The sequence below is a fragment of the Platalea leucorodia genome (assembly GCF_965183815.1).
Source record: "Platalea leucorodia genome assembly, chromosome: 8".
Lineage (NCBI taxonomy): Eukaryota > Metazoa > Chordata > Aves > Pelecaniformes > Threskiornithidae > Platalea > Platalea leucorodia.
In genome coordinates this window covers 11922097-11942663 of record NC_138830.1, presented here as the reverse complement: position 1 = coordinate 11942663, position 20567 = coordinate 11922097, and the positions used below count along the sequence as shown (strand labels likewise).

At 48.8% G+C, this 20567-nt stretch overlaps 2 protein-coding genes across 12 annotated transcripts in view; both read left to right on the top strand.

Annotated features, from left to right (window-relative positions):
- The first annotated feature begins 1362 nt into the window (after window positions 1-1362).
- On the top strand, window positions 1363-20398 carry COPS7B (COP9 signalosome subunit 7B). 9 transcript variants are annotated; one of them, XR_014229097.1, is made up of 10 exons: window positions 1363-1449; window positions 3603-3778; window positions 5000-5075; window positions 6630-6718; window positions 7305-7507; window positions 8807-8912; window positions 16057-16162; window positions 18852-18933; window positions 19131-19194; window positions 19566-20398. XR_014229097.1 is itself a non-coding variant. In XM_082320718.1 (10 exons), exons 2-9 carry the CDS (start codon window positions 3617-3619, stop codon window positions 18882-18884), a joined length of 948 nt encoding a protein of 315 aa, XP_082176844.1. In that variant the 5' UTR covers window positions 1363-1449; window positions 3603-3616; the 3' UTR covers window positions 18885-18933; window positions 19131-20398. The 9 variants fall into 9 exon arrangements, 6 of the variants coding, with proteins under 6 accessions (XP_082176844.1, XP_082176845.1, XP_082176846.1 ...); XR_014229098.1 differs by adding an exon at window positions 16685-16857 and having other exon boundaries at window positions 18852-18946; window positions 19131-20398; XM_082320718.1 differs by adding an exon at window positions 16685-16857 and having other exon boundaries at window positions 19131-20398.
- The window catches only part of DIS3L2 (DIS3 like 3'-5' exoribonuclease 2), a 215797-nt gene continuing 214400 nt past the window's right edge, over window positions 19171-20567 (top strand). For all 3 annotated transcript variants that reach the window (XR_014229096.1, XM_082320714.1, XM_082320716.1), the window contains exon 1: window positions 19171-19194. The gene's annotated coding sequence lies outside the window, so the exon portion shown is untranslated. The remainder of the gene's footprint in view (window positions 19195-20567) is intronic.

Here is a 20567-nt window from a genome sequence, read left to right as displayed (position 1 = left end):
TAACGACTCTTGAGACAAATGAGGCCACGCACTGCTTGCCCAAGGCAACTGTTCCAGCGTGTCTGTGGGGTGACACGAAGCGTGGTGGAGGGCCTGTTTAGGATGTGATTAAAGAGGTAATTCTCCCTCCCCGTGCAGATGAGATCTAAGCGTGGCTTAAGTAAATTACTGAATGGCTTGTTATAGCCCTGGCTGAGTTCCCTTGCTGCGCAGGGCCTGGTTTTTTACATCCAATTTACTGTGAAGCCCAGAGTGTCACAACAGCATCCCAACACCTGCATCTCTGCACTTGTCTGACACCCCTTCTCTGGCAGACGGGACCCCGGGGACCCGCTGCGGATGGCTCTGAGGCACAGGCTAAGCCCCATCAGTTTCCCTAATAGTTTCTGATGTTCAGTCCCTGAAAGCTCCCCCCTCCTGACGGTGCCGGTCCATGGCTTGATCTTCAGGGACTAGCTGACTGAAAGCCAGAAGCATTTTGCTCTTGTCTAAAGGATTTTTAACAGAAGCATGCTTTATTCACAGTGTGGCACAGGTGAGCGTGCAGACCTTGGGAAGGGTAACAACCCCAAAAGCCCTCTTGCTCCCCCCCCTGCTCTTTTACACCCTCAAGAGTCTTTCGGCTCCTGATCTGTGTCCTGGAGAGAATCTCAACCCCTCCAGCTCCCTCCCTGCTCCCCCCCGTCACAGACTGAGCTCTGCCCTTTGGTTTGTCATTTGTATGGGCCACTTTTCTACGGAATTTAAAATCACTTCTAGCACCTTGCCATCTTTCACCCCGTGTCTTGGCATTTTTCCAATCCAGAGGCTGGTTAGCCTCAGTCATCCTGCCCCACGTAGCTGTTCAGTCCTCTGTTGCCGTTAATATCCCCGCTTCAGCTTCTCGGGTATTGCCCGGTTCTTGCCATAAAACGGAAGATGTAATCCCCTCTGAAGGCTGCGGCGTGTGCAAGGGTTCAGAAGAGGAACGGGACCTGCTCCTGTGAGACAGGCCCGCGCTGCCATGCCGTCAGAACAAAGAGCGCGCTAAAACGTGGCCTGCCAACGCCGGCCCTTCGCGCAGGCCGTCTCGGGGCGCAGACCCCCGCCGCAGCCCCTCGTCCCCCAGAGAGAGAAGCAGAAACTTCGCTTGCTCGTAATTAAACGGCTGCTCGGGGCGCGGCGAGGCGGCGTGTGCTCTGTGCCACAGCCCGGCCGGAGCCGCCGTCCCCTGCCCCGGGCGGGCCCAGCCAGCCTCCGCCCCGCCGCGGACGATCGTGCGGCGGCTGCCGAGGGATGGCGGGGCGCGGGGGCCGGGCCCCGCCGCCGCCCTGGGGCGGAACGTTCCGCTCGTGGCCGCGCGTTCCGGGGGAAGGAGCCGCGCGCGGGACACCGGCGCCGCCATCATGGCGGCCTGAGGCGCGGCGGGGACGGCGCCGGGAGCCGCAGGGCGGGAGGCCAGGCGCAGAGGTAACGCCGGGGGAGGGAGCGGCGGAGCCGCCCGGCCGCCCCTCCGCGCACCGACCCTTTCCCTTTCCCGCTCCCCGGCCGCGTCTCGGCGCTGCCGGGCGTGCGGCTCTCCGAACCCTGTGAAGCGAGCGGGGACCGGGGCGGCGGTGAGGGGCGAGAGGGCCCCGCGGCGGGACCCCGGGTAAATCCCCCCCTGCGGCAGGGCTCGGCCCGCTCGGTGGGGCACGGCTGCCGGCCCGGCGGGGGCCGAGGGCCCTCCCGGGGGCCTGAGGGGCCGGGGGGCCTGGCTGCCTCCCTGCCCTGCAGCCCGCCCGCCGCCTCTGGGGTCTGCCTGCCGCTTCCCGCCGTGAAACCCCTTCAGGTACCTTGGAAAGGCTGCAGCAAGGCGAGACTGCGGGGAGACGCCCGGTTTATCCCCATGTATGGGTTATTGTGGCCTTTGGGCACCTCCGTTAAAGTGTCTTCCATTTGTATTTCAGTCGCTTCTCGCCAGGATAAGTCGGTTGTGGAGAGAGCAGCGAGGTAGTCCCGGGGACATGGTTGTGCAGGCAGGTTGCAATAGCAACGCGGTTGTCTGAACGTTAACTTGGAAAGGGGCAAAGAATTGGCGTTCCTTTCCTCGCAGGGCATGGATACAGCTCACCAGTCTTTTGTAACCTCATCCACCACTGCGTGTTTTGATTACCTGTGAGGGAGGACAGTACCTTGGGAACTGTGAAATCTGGATTTTGTTCCCGGCTCAGTCACTTCATGCGCTCTCCTGAGAAAATTGTCTGTCCTTTGTGTCTGTTTCCTTATCTGTGAGCGGGGAGAGTAGTACTGATGTACCCTCAGGTGTATTAGGAAGCCACGTTGAGAGCTGGTGTGTTGCAGGGATTTCCCAGTGGAAACTGAGGTACTATTCAGCCAGACGGCAAGTGTGCCTTTGATGAAAAGAATCCCAAAGAGACTTTACACTGAGAACCAAGAAATCTTTGTGTGGAGAGTGCAAAAGATTGCCCGCTCAGGTTGAGACCGTTTGTACCTGCAGGTGTAATGGAATGGAGTAAAGTGTATTTTTAGAAGTTGACTAATAAAGGAAGCTGGCTGCCTTGCCTTTGCAAGTCTTAATTTGGTTAGGCATGGCAAAACAGTGCATACAGCTGTGTGACTGTACCACCCCCACGAGGGCAGATGTGGTCCCAGTGGTCACACAGAATGAGACAGGTTCTCTGGTGTCTGGTTTTCTTCACCAGAGTAAAGGTTACATGCTGTGCTTGAGAATTATCCGATACAAACATAACACAAAAAAACCCTCTTATCTGCTAAGTTCTTTGGTGTCTGAATGATATGCTTGGGAAGTTTTTTCTTAGTTGTTTGTAAACAAATAACTTATTTTGTTGAACTTCTTAATAAATAGTGTTTTACATTTCAAAAGCAACATGTTGGTGCTGGGAGACAACATGCACACCAGAAATGTCAGGCAACAGCTGAAGACAAAGACCTCTCTTTACAGGGACTTAAATAGAGCCTTTGTAGAAAGGGTATTTTTATCACTTCAGCTTTCCAGTTAACCAAAAACACTTTAACTGTACAATGTAGACTGGTAAGCCGCTTACAGGCCACAGTTCTTTTTGCCTTTTAGGCTAAGAAAGCACCAGGAATTATGTATGCACGTCTTATCTATAGCCGGTGTGAAAGGAAAAGGTACGATGTGCGGGCCTACAAGGTGGATCAGTTCTTCACAGAGAGTTAAGTTAGTTGCTGTTTTGAAGCTGTGTAAAGAGCAAGGAGGGAGTCTTACCTGGCCTCTAATAGACATAATAATAAACATCTTTGCAGTTAGCATTATTTGGCAGCATGAGTAGAAGGAAAAGTCTGAAAACAGCATGGAATCTAAAGTCCTTTCCTGCTAGCAGGAGCAGATCCTTTTAGGGAACTGACCAGACAGTCTGCAGAAATTTTGCTCAGATATTGTGTGGATCGTTTTTGCTCCCCAGATAAATCAGCATTTGAACCTGCCGGGTTCCTGGCCTGCCCTCTGACTGCTGAAGAAAAACCTGGCTCTGCTGACACCAAAAAGTTACTATGCTGAGCGTGCCTTCTGATCCACTGCCAGACAGAATTCAGCAGAGGAGAAAGGATGTATTAATATCATGTTCTTTTATTGACAGATTGAAAACCTAGAATGGCAGGAGAACAGAAACCGTCCTGCAATCTTCTAGAGCAGTTTATTTTACTAGCTAAAGGTACAAGTGGCTCAGCTCTGACTGCTCTTATAAATCAAGTGCTGGAGGCTCCTGGGGTTTATGTCTTCGGAGAGCTATTGGAGTTAACAAATGTGCAAGAGGTAAGAGATGAGTTTCTATCCTAATGCCCGTTCTGCGCTCCCAGTATAAAGGATATCTGGAAGTTTCCACAGACAGCCTGCGTGTGAAATTTCTGTGCCAGGAAGGGCCTGGTGCGACTTATCTTGGTTCTGAGATGTTTGTGTATGAGAGATTGATGTTGCTTTTGCCTGTATACATTAGATGTTAAGAAATACCTCTACAAAGCCTTGCTACCTTAATGCGATTGCTAATACAGCAAAAACCTGGCAGCGGCACAGTAATAATTTTAAGAAGGCACCTAGCCAGGCAACAATGAAAAAATCCCTTTCTACTCCTTCATTGTCCTGGAAAGCATAACTTTAATGCTCTCCAAAAGTCTTCGTGAACAGATGTCTAGTGTATCAGGCCTGGGTGGTAACCAGATCCAAACCTTTTCAAACCAAGGTGGAAAGTAAGTTCCAGAGCTTTTACTGAGAATGCCTTGCCAGCACTCCCCTCTGCTACAATGAGGGAATCTAGGTTGAGTATCCCTGCAGCTGGGGTAATGTGGCATACAGCAAGTTTTGGCTTTCCAAACGGGCTCTTAGATATGCCGAAAAATGCCTCTATGGTTATTCAGCATCAAATCGCAAGGAAGTTGTTTTTTTTTCCTGGATCTGTGTGCAGCAAATGGTATTAAAAAACCACACTCAGTAAAAATCACTGCTTGGTGCTGCAGTTATTCCAGTGAAATGTTTGCATGTGAGAGGAGTGCTATTACTTTCAAATGTGCTCAACTTAAAATGTTCTAGCTTGCTTTGCTTTGAAGTTTTTGTGGCTCTGCAGGTAAGCCGTCTTAGCTTTCCCAGTAATAGCAAGGATGCTTAACCAACCAACAGCATTGCCTGCTTGCTTGTCACACGATGAGAAGAGCTGGCCCTGTAGGATGTCAGCCGAAATTAAGAGTTGCCTTTTTCTTTTACCTCCTAAGGTGCTGCACAAAGCAGTTGACAGTCTGAACTGTAGTTAAGTTCTGGTGCATAGAAATGGCTAGATCATCTTGACTCTGAAAGTGCTGACATTTGCTGCTGCTCGTGAGGCCATAGAAAGGGTCCAGCTCTTTAAGACCGGGACGTAATTGCTTTTCTGCATACTGCCTGTCCTGTGTAGACTCCAGACATTCTCTGCAGAAGTTGCCTACCAGTATCATATTGGCTGTTAACCATGTTACATGGAATTTCTTTTGTTTTCTTCCCATCCAGCTTGCTGAAGGGTCTAATGCTGCTTATTTCCAGTTGCTGAACCTGTTTGCATACGGAACGTATCCAGACTATGTAGGTAAGAGACTGCCGCCTGTTTGCAGAGTACAAGACTGGGTTGCCCCTTAGAATTGTCAGAGGCGCTTCTTTGCTTTCTGTGGTTCCTGGTGTAGTGTGGCTGGGTGAAAGACCAGAATTTGCTTGGGAGGAGAGTTGTCCGTAGGGGGTCCCTGGGTCATATGTGCTTTTTAATTGCTAAAATGTGGAGGAAGGGCTAGAGACGATGGTCTTTTACTGGTTTGGGTTGGACTGCACCACTGGATTGCATTGGTCTGCAGCAGTATTCGTTGATGTTCACACGCCACTTACCTCTGCGGAGTGCAATTTCAGACATCTGTTTTGAAATTTAGATGACACTGGTTATGGAAGCTGCAGAAAACTTAGACAAAATTGTTCTGCATTATTTATAAAAACCTATATGGTTTATGGGATAACCTTTTATTCTGTGACGGCATTGCTGAAACAAAATGAAGCATTTCCTAGCTAGAATGCAAATCGAAATAATGACTTTTATGCAGCTTCAGAATGACTATGTGTGAATCATCTTAGTATCTGTCGGGATGTGCTTTTATCTCTGGTGCTTATGCGCTTCCATTCTGCTACAATTTAATACTTCATTTGTGGGTAGCGGCCTAGTCCAGACCATTACAGAGTGTGACAAATAATTCTGTCATAGTGCTGGCTATCACTGTGGTGGATGAGCTATCTAGTTCCTGTAAGAAGTGGCATCCGTAAGTGCAAGGACTGGAAATTCCGGTGGCTGTGGAGCAACGCGAGCCTCATGAATTCTGTGACAGATTAGAGGATGTGTTTGCTGTGCATGGATCTTGTGTCCCAGCATGTGACAGCGCCGTTCGTTCTTCCTTTTCTAGTGAAGAAAGAGAAGGGGGGGGGGGGAAGTATTCAAAATGTAGAGCATTGAATGAGGTGGGATGGATGGGAGAACCTGAGTGGCCCTGAAATGCTAATTTCCATTAAAGCAGATATTTTAAAGAGTTTCTTTGCTTTGGAAAGCTGCCAGTTTCCTTTCTGTTTTTAAATATTCATGAGGCACATGAGTATAATACAATGACAGTGAGGCCATGTAAGTATCTAGATTAATAATTTCTCCTCTCTTCCTCAGCCTGGTACTTTACGCTTTCAACCCTAAATTCTGCAGCTCTCCAGAGAAATAAAACCATCTGTATTTACAACCAGATCGGCAAAGGGGGAAGATTTTATTTTGTCAGCTTGTTAATGAAATAAAAATGACTTGGTGGTAGAAACAAAGCATTGACCAACCATTTTGGCATCTACCACTTGTGTAGATGTGAATTATGTTCTAATTCCAAAACCAGAATTGCTAAATAAGCAGAGAAGAGTGGAATTGCCAACTTGTTTTTTAACTTTCCCCCTCTCCAACTGGGTGTGCTAATCTGTCGTCAGCGGCAGCTCTCTCTGCTCACCAGCACCCACAGCAGATGGAGTTCAGCCTTTCAGGGTTTAGTGTGGTGTAACTAGCCTGAAGTTCTGCAGCCTGGATTATATAATTCTTGAAGGAAAGTCCTGAATCTTGTCTTTTTAACATTAACAGCGAACAAAGATAACCTGCCTGAATTAACAGCGACTCAGAAAAACAAGCTGAAACACTTGACGATTGTAAGCCTGGCTTCCAGAATGAAGGTAAAGTATACCGTTTATGATAAGTCATCTTTGTTTGGTTTTGGTTTTGAAAATGGCATCGATTCCATACCATTGAAATTGTATCGGACTGCATGAGTACTCACAAGAAATCCTACAACTAGGAAAGTACCTGTAAGGTACAGTGTTCTCTTGTGGTGCATTTGGGACATTAACTTAGTGGACTTCCATGGATGAGGTGTGGAGGTGTCTGAACTGCCATGAAAATTGGTCAGTAAGGGCTGTGAAACTTTGTATGGCTTCTTTCACTGCTGGAGACGGAGAATCATTCTTAAAAACACTGACTTTTTGTTCTAGAGAAAACTAAGCAACACTCTTAATTTCTTCTACAATCCCATTACCTTTTTTCCTCCAGAACATGCTATGCCAAAGCTTCAGGAATTACCAAAGTTATATCAGAATATTATGTAGCCTAGTAGCAGGCGTTTGTTCTGCCACGATCAGTCACTGCTGCGCTTGCAGGTTAAAGCGTAGGATACAGTAAACATTTGGGTCTTGACCTTCTGAGACTTAGCTGTTCATTTTGGCTCTAGGACTGTTAACTTATTCTTGGACTTGCTGTTTTTAGTGCATTCCCTATTCTGTGTTGCTGAAGGACCTGGATATGAGGAATCTGAGGGAGCTGGAAGATCTGATTATTGAGGCGGTTTATACAGATATTATCCAGGGGAAGCTGGATCAACGAAACCAGGTGCTAGAGGTGGATTTTTGTATCGGCAGAGACATTCAGAAGAAGGACATCAGTAACATTGTCAAAACACTCCAGGAATGGTGAGGCAGTCTCTCCACCTTCCTTGTTCCTTGTACGTAGCTTGTCCTGTCTTTTTCTTATTCCTCAAAGTTTCAAGTGCTGGCTCAATTTCACCATGTTCCATTAATCAGGAGTCTTATCCTGTAAGGAGGCACTTGAAGGAGGAGTCTATTGGGCAAGTTTCCCAAGATCCCATCTGGGATTCAATTTGTGTTATATATCAAGCCAAACTATACTAGGTCTTGAGATTCTGCTCTCACTGTAGCTTTTACATGGCAGAGCCCTAGCGAGGAGTCAAGGGTCTTTTCAAACAGACATGCCAAACTGGACTCATGGTCTTATGGTGGAAGCTACTCCCCTTTCTGCTGGTACACTTGGTAACAAAACCAGAACTGTCCGTTACTTTTCAGCCTTTTTCACTGTGATGAGAACTGCACGGGCAGATTCTAGAGATTCACAGTTCTTTGGAGGGGATGCCTCGTCAAGTTTGAAGTTTCAGATGCCTTTGTTTGCCTTCTCTGTTCCTGCAAATGCAGGCTGCATGCAACCTTATTGGGACTGTGGTACTATCTTTTTGTACCTTTGCCAGGAAGCTGCTTCTCATCTTTTTGTAGGATTCCCTTCCCACCCAAAGAAATTCCCCTATAGAGCGTGGAGCCTGTGGCAGGTTCTGAGCCGACTGGGAATTGCGTCCTAGTTGCTATGGTAATGCGTGCATGAAAAGTAATTAAACTGCTGTGCAAATACACTGTCCTGAGGTGGGAGCAGCTTTTTTTTTGCTTCTCTACTCCAACTCCCTCAGTCCCATCTCAGCAGGAGGGCTCTGGCAGCTTCCAGGACCTTGCAGGATTGTTTGGAAGGTAACAATGAACCCGCTGCCCGTTCCCTTTCTGTCCTCTCCAGTTACGAGTTCTGTGTTGGAGGAGCGCTCTTGTCTTTTGAACACTTAACAGGCAGGGGGATTCTCAATCTGAGTGTTTTGTTTATTTTTAAAATTTGACTTACTTTTGAAAAATGCATTGCATCCCTGTTTAAGCAGTAATTCTGATTGAAAAGGAAGTTGAAAGTGCATTGAACCTGCGCTTACTTTTTGATGGGCAGGTTAAGAGTAACATGGACTCTTCAAGGAATGCTGTGAAATACATTGAGTAAACATCAAAGCTTTTTCTTGCCAGCTTTTTGGAACTCTAATCTTTAAGCAGGAAGTATAAATTTAATAATCTCCTAAACTTTTAGGCGAGCATGACTTTCAGATTGCCTGATTCAGCTGCTCCAGAGAGAACTCATAAACACCGTTTGACATTGTTTGTATCTTGCAGGTGTGATGGTTGTGAAGCAGTTCTTTTAGGAATTGAGCAGCAAGTACTTAGAGCCAACCAATACAAAGAGAACCATCACCGAACTCAGCAGCAGGTAGAGATGGAGGTGGGTACAGAGTCACTTCAGACTCCTCTATGCTTTTTGATAAATGTTTGTTTACCGAAGAAAATAATCTGGTACCACCTGGTTAATGGTCGTGGCTTCTCTGAAGTACGGTAGCAAATCAGATGTGCTAGTTTGGGGTAGGAAGAAAACATACCCGCTTCCATGTGCTAGTACCACCACAAGCATCAAATTTGCCCACTCTGAGCAGGTTGGAATTTTTCTTTATAAAAATACGCGAGGTGTGTGCACTAGCTGTAGTTTCCTGAGTTGATTTGTTAGGAGAAGCGTGCTTTTAACACAGAGCTTGGATGCAATTCTGTTCTTTTTGTGCAAGGCAGGTAGGAAGGAAAAGACCAGTTCACTTTGTTTTAAACCTGAAAGTGTAATTAACAAAAGCCCCTCGAGTCTCGTTGCTTTTGCAAAAAGCGCCGTCAGCAGCTTCCTTCAGGGTCTTTTGGGGTCAAGTGGAGCCCCCAGACAGGGCGCTCTGACCCGCTCCTGCAGCAGCGTGACCTGGGAGCGCTGCTGCCGCTGTTCGCTGCGCCGCTGGGCGGTAGATGGCAGCACGGGCACGCGATTTTAGCCCCTGCTGATGTGTATTTACTTACGAGAACAAATCTTGGCTAATACAGCTGTAAAGGTGAAAATGGTCCTCCCGAGACACTTGCTCAGGGTTTATTTCTTGCAGAGTGCTGCATCCCTGCAGGTTTACATTTGCCTTCTGAAGCAGCATATGCTTGGCGGCTTGATTGGCATCCGTAGCGCATTTGGTTTGCCAGATGCCTTTGGCCTGGAGTTGGCACACCTGACTCCCAAACGTGTTTTCGCCTGTGGGTTTTTTTTTTTTTAAAGGTTTGCTCATTGTATTTTTGGTGAGCTCTACAGGGTTCCAGGGGACGGAGTACGGTGCCTGGTGCTGTATCTCTCCTTTTCAGCCAGAGTAGCAGAAGCACTACTGCTGCCTCCCACGAAAACAATTTCTGTTGCTGCTTCTAGCAAATATCTGTGGCTCAGACAGCCAGCTAGGCCAAATGGCATTTTCCCTTTTCAAGTGCTGTCCTAAGTGAAAGTTTTTCTTTCACAGTCTCCTTTGTCCTTCCTGCTTCTGGCCAATGTAATGGTAGGATGGCTGCCTTCTGCACCAAGGCAGTAGTAGGTTCCTCCAGCCAGCCAGAAAGGTGGTGCAATATTGTGCCGTTTTCTCTTAGAGGGGGAAAAAAAAAAGTAATCTCTAGTTATTCCGTATTGGACCCAGACTGGAAATGTTAACAACTCTGGCTGTAAGTGAGGATGAAAGATTACCTTTAATAAACGCAAGTGCAGAGCATGTTTCTGGTGGGAGAGTTTATTTTATAATCTCCACTCTATACTCCAGGGGTTTTTCCAATATGTGTATGAACAGAGTTTCTTCTGTGAGGGGAGGAAGGAGCAGGTGCTGATTCACTGTCTCTTCTTGGCCAGGTCACAAACATAAAGAAAACATTAAAAGCTACAGCCTCGTCGTCGGCACAGGAGATGGAACAGCAGCTGGTAGAGCGAGAGTGCCCTCCACACACAGAACAAAGGCAGCCCACAAAGAAGATGTCCAAAGTCAAAGGGCTGGTCTCCAGCCGTCACTAGAACATACCATCTAAATGTCATTCAGCTAGGAATGACAACAGGAGGAGCGAAAAAGGGCCTGCGTCTCCTTTTTCAGTGGGTTCTGGGCCAGTCCCTTCCAGGCTGGCAAATAAAAGCCCTGTTTCAATACAGCTCCCAGTTAGCAGCACCTGGCTAAGTTACACTGTGCAGCCCCTGTTAATTTCCAGGGTGTCCCTGTTCTGGTCCTGTAAAGAGGGACTTCTAAAGAGAGGGACTAACCAAAAGGGGCAGGAAAAAAAATATATCTGTGGACAGTTTTGCTCCCTCCCAGCCAGTCTCATTGCTGCTTAACCTTGAGGAAGCTGCTGTACTAAATCAGATCTTGGGAGAACTTCTGTAGCAAGTGTCTGAATCCCAGGGTTGAAGTGTGGCTACCAAAGCCAGGCTGGGAGAGAGGAAGCCATCGACACAGATCTTTTCATTCCCAAAGGGAGCACAGAAAGGTTTCTAGGCCAGGAACTGCTTTACGTGGAAGTCTTCAGCCTTTCTGCTACCCCTGTCTATTTTAAACTGGGGTGAAATTCACACTACCTCGCTCTGTGAAGATGAGATCCAGTGCTGGGCTGTTTACTTAACTGTCTGTTTACTGCCCTTACTAAGCCCTTTAGTCTCTCACAGATTTAAAGCACTGTTCTGCATCTCTGAGGCATCAATACAATAAGGAGGAAGCAGGCTGCTCTTTCAAGCCTTCCTTTGTGCAGGTGGTTAGGGGCGTATTAGAAACTGTTCCTTCTGAATGTGATGTGACCTCCCAGAGCTGCTTGTGAGTCGTTTCCCCCATTGATACCTGCAAAGGGTAACGCATTCGCTCTTCCGTGGATGCTAGCGACAGAGGTCTGCATGGGAGAAGAGCCCGTTTAGCATCGTGGCAGGCTGGTGGCCCAGGACCCACTGGCAGGGGTCGCAGCAGCATCCCCTTGCTGAAGCAATGGACTTGATTAGTCTTTCTGAATTTTGAACACTTTCAGGTTGTATTTTCCTCCCTTTTTTTTGTACATTGTTGTGATTCTAAAGCATTTCAGCCTTTGTTTTGTGTTTTTTATTTGTTACAGACTAACTTCAGGTGATTTGCACCTAGTTTGGCAAGGTGTGGGTTGTTTTTTTAAGGGGGAGGATGGGGTTGGCATTGAAACAGCAATTCACAAAAAAGCACATTTTAGAAAAAAAAAATTAAAAATGTTGATTTAATGTCAGAGTCTGGAGTCTTGGCTTTGAGGCTGCTTTAGGCTTATAGTCCAACAGCACTTGTTCACTTGAGCATTTACTTGATTCTTGATGTTATATTATCAGAAGGTCTGACTAAGGCAGGGAAGTGCTCTTCCCATTTTGTCAGTAGTTCGTCTTTGTCCAAATTTGTGCAGAAGGATCTGTGGCAAAGCCAGTAGCTGAACCCAGTGTCCTGAGCCTAAACACCTTTGATGCCTGATTGTGGGAGGTTTGTAGTTGTAAAGAGAAGGGCTTTCCGTGAGCAGGCAGGGGAGCTGTTCAAAGGGAGGACTGTGACAACGCTCCGGTCCTGCAGCCAGCTGTCACCTGCACTTAACTTGTGCAGTGCACGTGCCTTGCTCTTGCTGCTACCAGAATTCTTCGCCATCTGCGTGTTTTCAGTCCTCGGTCACAGGACTTGTACACTTGTGAAAGTAAATTCTCCTTTTCTTCTCCTGCAGTGCAGGCACACCAGTGTTTAATCTTGAGAGGTGGATCTAAATACCTCCCATCCAGCTGCCTCTGGGTCAAGTCCCTTGGTTTCTGATTCTTTGCCAGCTTTCTCTCCCCCTAGAAATCCTAGCCAAGAAATTCCCAGTGAAGGATGTTAAGTGAATAAGCCCAGAGCACGAAGCCTTCCCTATATCTCAAGGGACCTGTTTCCCAAGCAGTGGCAGTACCAGTTTCTGTACTAGCTTCTCCCAGTGTTTAGCTGACAGCTTCTCTGGAGAGGTAGGTGGACTTTGTGTACCCAAGTGTAAGAGATTCATGTGATGGAGGTGGACTGACTCCGTTTCTGGCTTCCCATGTGGGCAGCTGCAGTGTACTGGTCACCCAGTCCTTCACGAGATTTGACTAGTGAGGAGAGGTTCTGTGGTCCTCACTAGCTGTTTTCTTTCCTTCCCATTTTTAATATCAGTCCTGCAAAGAGGCAGGAGGAATACAAATGCCTTTGGAAATCGTTTTAGCTCCTCGGCAAGCCACAGTCTGCTGGGGAAATAGATGTGAATTTGGCATCCTTGGTGTTTATTCCCAGCCAGTTACAGGAGTCACATTAGTTTGCTGAAGCTTCTTTAGTGTGTTGGAAGTTTTTGAGTTTGTTCTTATGTTTTTGCTGTTCTCAAAGCCTGGCTGGGGGTGAAGATTTTATTTATGCTTTGGTACACATCGCCTTTGATCAGCAAAGAAACAAGGGAGGAAATAGAGCTTTGAATAAAGAGCTGTCCCGTGCTTGATGGCGAGAGAGGACAGAGAAGGGAATGGGGTATTGGAGGAGGGAGCTGAGCTGTTTGCATGTTTGGCTTTCCTGGTGCGCCAGCGATGCGCTTGGTGCCACAAAAGGAGAGGGGCGTCTTTGCAATGAGCCCAGTCTGAGATGAGTCATTAACAAATGACATGCACAGAGTACCTGGGGGAGGCAAACAGCTCTGCAGCAGCTGGTTAATGAATCTGGCTTGAAGGAAAGAGTTAGAAGCTATTCCAGGAATGAAGCAGAAGGCGTAGTTGTTAACGGGGAAGGATGCAGGAGGTGCTATGCTGTTTGAGAAGGACAAGGGATAAAGACTGCATTGGCTCCCTGTGACTGCAGGGAGGGCAGCAGCTCGGAGCGGAGTTGTGTGAATTAGGGGCTGGTGGGGGCCGAATTGTGGACAGTTTCGAGCAGGGAGCGCCTGGGGAGCTTAATTGTGCTATGGGGATAAAAGGGAGATGGAAGCAGAGGTGGATTTGATGCAAACTCCGGTTTGCATGTGCCTGCTGGAGGCAGCTAACGCAGCTCGTCTGAGCGCTGCTGGACACTGCTCCCCGATGTGGGGAGAGCATCCTGCCCTACTTTGTTTTATGGCAGCAATGGGCTGCTCCAGCTGCAGCTCACTTCAAGATTGCGGCAGGACAGAGTTTGAGCTATTGAACTTCTGTTTGCCTCCTCCACCCGGAGGGAGACAAAGTAGATGGAGCTGCCTTCCCTCTGCTCTTCAGGGCTTTATTGTCTAGCTTCATGTTCTGCAGCTCCGCTTGTACTAGTGCTTGTTTAATATGGAATTGAGCACTGAGCTGGAAAATGGAAGAGAGGATCTCAGCTGATTGCAGTGCTGGTAGACTGCCCTAGCCCTAAAGCTGTGCCTCACGCTAACAAATGTCCCTGGCACTCCTGCTGTGACTCAGTTGATACCAGCTAACATCAGGCAATTCTGGAACATGATAAAGCAATGCTGATGTCAATCCTTTTACAGAAAAAAAAAAAAGTTTTGGCTCAAAATCTATTGTTCTTTTACTTCCCTTTTCACCTCCTTGGATAAGTTGAATGCTAGCTTAGTCTTCTGTTGAGAGCAGGAGGGAAAACCGGTGATGCTGACAGACCCTTCTGTGTTCAGACTTGAGACCCATCCTGCAATCAGTCTTGTGCAGACCTCTGAAATCCCATGGGTGCTTGTGGAGCTGCCTGCAGGCTTGCAGGTGTCTCTCCATGGATCGGGTACGGGAGTAGGACCTGCAGAGCCGCTCTCCAGAGCGAAGCTGGGGAAAGCGAAGCTTTTGTTCCCATAGAAGAGAGCGGTGGTAAGAGACAGCCATTCTCCCACCAGCCCTGCAGGGGAATTTTGCTGAATAATTCTCTGTTCCTGGAGGAATGGAAAATGATACAGAACCCAGTGGGTGTTTTTGTTTTTGCTGTTAGTGTTCTGCTTATCCTTTGAGGGGAAAATGCATCGGTCCATGTGCACAAAAGGGAAGTTGGGCTTATTAATGGGGGGGAGGCAGAAGTGAGAGTGCCATGAGCTTCGATAGCTGTATTAGAACACAACAAATCACATGGGTAAATCAGACTTTTCCTAAACTTTCAGTTCTGTACAGGTTTCTATGAGTGCATCTAAGCTGTTTAGAGAGGCCTCTGATTTTGAAAGCTAAATAAAGCCCACCTCCTGCTGGGGTAAAACCGTCAAAGTTTATGTGTTCCTAGGCCTGTTGGTGCTGCTGTTTGGTATTTCAGTATCTGAGACTGTTGCAAACTTTGCAATGGTGACAAACAACGTTGCTCTTCATTATTCCGAATAACGGAGAAATTAAAGAACCTGCCCCACAAGTACACAGAGCCGGCTAGCCAGATCTCTGGCACCTACTCCCATACTGTTGTTTTTTCCCTGCTAAGTCCTCTACAGCATCTGACCTAATGCAAGGGAACCAAAAAGTGAAACTGTCTAGCTTATTTTTATGTAATCTGAGAGAGAGTAACCCAGGGGCATCAAGAAAGGTAAATTAAAGTTGAGAGTGATCTCAGTTCCTACTTGTAACCTCAACCTTGTATTTTTATTATGGAATTTTAACCTGTCAGTCTGATTGAATTTCTCGGCAGAGTTTTTAGAAATATGTCATTGTTTCACTCTGCTCTGTGGCGAAGGTCGGTGTCTCTCAGGGACTGTTGACATTTTGCTGATATTTCATCAAGTTTGGCCCTACCAGAGAGCTACCGGAGGTAAGTGATTGAAGCTGGAAAGGCGTACTCCAAGGAGAGGGCGTATTTACCCCCTAGCCTTATTGGCGGCACCCTGCTTCTTAGTGGCACTGTGGTGGTGCCCCCATCTCTGAGGAGTGAACCAGGCAAAGGATCAGGCAGAGCGGCACTTTGCTCCCTGTCTCCCAGTACGCAGGCACGCACGCATCTTTTTCCCACAGCGTGTAGGCCTCGCGAGATGCCCTGATGCGTTCGCTACAGGTTGCAAATTGCCTGAGTGTGATAGCTGTGACCATGTTTTTTTCTTGTCAAGAAGAAAAGTCATCCCCGGTCTAGCAAATGAACACGCACACGGGAAATTCAAGGTAGTAATGGGATGCCATAAGGTCATTTAACAGTCCTGAAATGTGTATTTCCCCGCAGAGCGCAAAAGAATTTGCGCCAGTAGTCCTCGCTTGGTGTAATTTTGGTAGAGGGTAGGACACCCTTGCACAGCTCTAGGTCTCCTGTAGAAGCTCGTGAATCTCAGTATCATGAGGACATTTTTCAAATGCTCATGCGCACGTAATACCTCTGTGTTTCCAGAAGAGCTGGTTGTGGTGGGTAAGTGAATCCTCGCTCCATCAGAGATCGACCTTTTTGCGAGTATTTTGAGCTTCTCTGACCTTAGGGCCATACCTTTATGGGTATGAGGTTTGGAAGTAGTGCTGTCTGGCCCCCTAGACTCTTCCCGAAGATGCTGTTTATCTCACCAGCCCTGAGGTTTCATTGCTGTCTCAGCTCGGTCCCGAGGCTGCCTTGTGCTGACGCAATAAGTAACGTCTTGGTGTTTCATTGTCACCTTCGCAGCTGTTAGAGAGCACCGGTTCCGACAGGATCACCTGCCAGCTGCGATGCTATTCCTCTTACATCACGACTGTGAGACGACGCCTCTCCTTGCTGGCAGACCAGCCAGGTGGGTAGGCATTGCTCCTCAGAGCTGTTCTGCATCTCAGGAGGCGCAGGCTGTCGCCTGGTTTAGCGTAATGGAAATCAAGGACGAGGACAGAGTTACAAATAAGGGGCAGAGCGCAGAGCTGTGTCCTATTCCAGCTCTGCTACAGCTGCAGAGAGCAGCCTTGGGCAGGTCGGCTCCTCCGCAGCTGCGTTTCCCAGGACAGCCTCTCTCTTGTGCTGGCTTTGGGATCTGTGAAGTGCTTTGGCCTGGCTGGGCCGAGGTTCGTTGCTGATGGAATTGAAGATGATGTGTGTGTATGGGGGGGGAATCTTAAAGCTTTTTAAGCTTTTCTAGAAGTCATCTTCCTCCCACGTACCATACCCTTCTTTTCCCTGATGCAAGTAAGGTGGTCCACCGTGGGAATATTGGCCTGGAGTATTATGGGTAATATGCCAGGTTAGTTATGGAGGGGGCAGGAAAAATAGCCTGTGCCGTTTTCAACAATATCAAAGGGATGCTACCTAATGATTTTCCTATTAGCTCTTTTCCCAGCCTGCCAGAGTCGCTGCAGAAGTGTCATTTACAAAGGCAGTTTGCAACTCATTACCCTGGATTTTCACTGTAGTTCTGCTCCAGAGAGCGTGGGCTTTTGCTGTGTGCCCCAGCCTAATGAATTGCCTGATTCGGTTAGTGCTGCCATCCCTTCTGACAAGGTTAGTTGCTGACTGACAGGAAGGGGCCTGGATTCAATTCCCTTCTTGTTTTCGACTGGCGCTTGTGTCAAGCGCAGGCTCCCTCTGGAAGCTGCCCTGTGATCCCTTCCCTTTGTTTCTCTGTATGCTGAGGGAAGCAGCCCATGCTTGGAGAAGTCCTAGAGCAAGCAGCAGGGGCATGTGTGCTGCTGCCCCCGGCAGTCCCTGCTCAATGCCTCGAGTCCCTTTACAGCTGGAAAATTCCACTGCTCTCCTGCTCTGGGCTTTTCTTTTCCTTCATTGGTTTGGGATTTGCTGTCACCTGAGCTGGGCTTTGTAACCCTTCAGCAATAAATACCTTGGAAAAGCTGCATTAATGGTACCAGCGAAAAACATGCAATGCGGGCTGGGGGAACAGAACGGATTTCCCACACGTTAGAGGGCAACTGCATCCCTGTTGTGGGAGCTCCAAGGTCTGCTCTGGCCTGTTTGGGCTTTGCACGGCGCTTGTACAACAGCGCTGGAGAAAGTTCCTGTCCTTTTTCACTTGAGAGCAGTGTGCTTTTTCAGGCTGGGGGCCTATGGCTCATCTTATGCCAGGAATAGCTCCTGGAGAGGGGAAATCAAGGCTGTTCCTATGGCACGTCAGAAGTGCTCCCACTTGGAAGCTGAATGTGGCTACTGCTCGTTCAGCTGGTAGAGCAGGAAACATCTAGGTCCTGCGGGTGCTAAATTGACCTGAGTGTGGACAGAGGAGCTTGGGAGCGTGTGTATGCGCCTCTGCTAAATGCCATTCTCTGAGCCCACTGTTGAAATGTCAGGTGCCACCCCCCTGAAGCTGCAGCCTGCATCCAGGACAGCTCTTGCTGTGCAGTTACGCGTCTCCAGGCTGGGATGTGGCGAGGGAGTTTACCAGTGCTGGCCCTGGATCCTTTTACTGAATGTCATGAGGATTTGACCTAGCTGGCCCACAAGGGAGGCAGCGACACGAGATTAATTTGTTTCTGCTGCACGTGAGGCCTCCTCCCCTCTTAATTAGATTCCTGTGGCCCCGCTTTCCTGCTGGCCTTGTTTCCTACTGAGCCCCTGTCAGGGAGACCCACTTGTGGCCGTATCAGGTGCTCGCTGCGCTCTAATGAGCCGTTTCCCGTTCTGTCCTGTCCGGCGAACCGAGGAAGGTGCTTGTCAGCGCTCTGAAAACTGACCTCTGCTCCCGAGGCCACTCGCTGCCCGTCAGACCCACCGGTCTGGCTGCGCCGCATGGGTTTCGAGGTTGAGTGGATCTGGAAGTTTTCCCAGGTGCTCTTTCAGCCCCGAGTGCCGCCTGCTCTCTTGCACATCAGCTCACAGCCCCACGCGGGCACGATCTTCCCGTCCTGTGGGTGGGAAACCAGCATGCTGAGGGATGGGGTGACTTATCGCTGGTCAGAGCAGAAGCAGCAGAGCGAGGAGCCAAGCTGTTATCCCCTCCCGCTGCACAGGGAGCTCTCGCTCTGATCGCTCTCCTCCTGCCAAACTAGTGTCCTTTTGCAGTGCAGCTTTGTCCTTTTCCTTGGGCTTGCTCTTTTCCAGGAAGCCCAGTGGATGGAAGGAACCCGTGCTGTGGGGCTGCGCTTTTCCCCTCAGACTACGCTGCAGAGGAGAAGAGGGAATCCAGACCGTATGCGACCCCAGACTGTGATCTTTGGGATCTCCCCCACCTGAGCTCGGGTTGTGCCTCACATAAGCTGTCAGATTTTGGGGACTGAATTCCTGAGACCAAGCTCCCTCTGCTCTGTTGAGGAGAAGGCCCTCTGTCACCCGGCAGATGGTTTTATTCCAGCTCTGGCTTTGCAGCAAAAAGCCAAAGCTGGAAGGGGAATTGGTCCCAGCCTGGCACTCTGTTTTGGTCACTACTCTGGCTTCGTGCTCAAGGACCAGGACCCTGCAGGGACGCATGGGACCATCTTCTTACACCGCTGTTCAGACCTGGTGTGCCAGGTCTGTGCAGTAAGTGATTCCTTATCGTCCCTTAGGTTTGCTGGCTGACAGTGGACAGTCCCCTCTGATGGACATCTCTTTAGGAGCTCCTGGCACAGCCCCTCCTTCTCTCTGAAGGTGTGCGCAGCCGGTAGGGTGACCTTCACGGGTGTTGTATTTGCCTTACAGAGCCCTGACGGTGGCTTGTCGTTGCCTGGGGACATCTCTGGAGGGCTCTAGCTGACCCTGAGGCAGGGCACCGAGCCGCCAGCTGCCCGTCCTGCCTCCCTCCCTCCCAGCCCAGCTTCCCAGGGTCTTGATCTTGTTCCCCATAGGCAACGTCTTACGTGGTCCGACAGCGCTGCTCCCCATCCAGCTGGACTCTGTGGGCACCGCGAGGTGGGTACCTGTCTCTGGCGGAGACTTTGCTCGTACGAGGCTAGAAACGTCACGTGCGCGCTCCTAACCTGATGATTGAGCTGTCGGGCGTCTGGATGAATCCTCTTATTCTGTAAACATAATGTTCTCTAATAGTTGGGGAGAATCGGGCTGGAGGTTTCTATGGTTTCCTGGTGGTTGCTAAGGAAAAGGATCTCTTTGCCTCTAGGTCTTGGTGACTTTCTTTTTGCCCTGTCCTAGGCACCAGAGCCCGGCAGAACATAATGCTCGTTGTTTCCCAGCCCACTACAATGGTCAGGGCATAATTTGTGACTCCCGTCACGGCTGGGCTGGGCGCCTGCCACTCTTTTTTTATTTTTTTTTTTCCTAAGGCCTCTTTGAAGAATGAGACCAAAGAGCCTTCATGCAGGAGTTCGTGTGTTTGCTGTGCTCCCCGCCCCCTCGCTTGCCGTTTCCTTTAGAGCTCCGAGTCATTTTAACGATTTATTTCATGCACTTTACATAGCAAGAAGCGGTAGCAACAGCTGTGTCCGTGAATCCTGACCAGGCAGCCCTCAGTATATTTTGGTCTATGTACTGTCCCAGGCAGAGTTAAATAAACCTCTGCTGGAGGAAGGGACTTTACAGCTTAGCGGCGAAGGTTTGGTGAATGGGAGTATCAACAAGATACTTAGTGAGCTGCTGGATCCTAGAAAAACAGCGCCGCCGGCATAAAGCTCTGTTCCCGCTGGCGCAGCCGGGGGCCAGATCCAGCGCGGTCTCTTTGTTGGTGTCAGCGGGGACTGTGTCTCCGTACGGCGCCCAGTGATACAGCTTTATTTACGGGATGAAATTTAGACCCAAACCTGCAGACTGGAAGCGGTTAAAACGCATCTAGGCCGAATGCTGCTCGTGTCGAGCTGCTGTCTATCAATCCGGATCTAGGCTGGTGAGGGCGATGGGCTTATTTCCGCGGGTGCCACTCAGGATCCGGGCGATAGATGAGTTGCCCGAGGCCCTGTGCTCTCGCAGGGAGCTTGGCTGGGTTCTGCAGAGGCTTGCAGCTGCACGCAGCGCTGGGCAGGATCCAGTCCGTCAGAGCATCGCAGGATTGGGCACGAGTTTACTTTTGCATATGGGATCAAAGCTTAAAATATCAACTGGCCTTTCTCTCGCTCCTGACTTTTCTTAAAACATCTGAACAACTTCTTCGCTAACTGTTAATCAATCTGGCACTTAAATTGTGTGTGAATTTGATAAATAAAGACAGGTTACAAAATGCCACACGGAATGATTTTTTTTTTTAAAGTTTTTCAACTACTTAGGACAAAAAATGTTACAATGCTTGACTTTTCATTTAGTTACATAAATAATTTTTTTATAAATATCTCTTT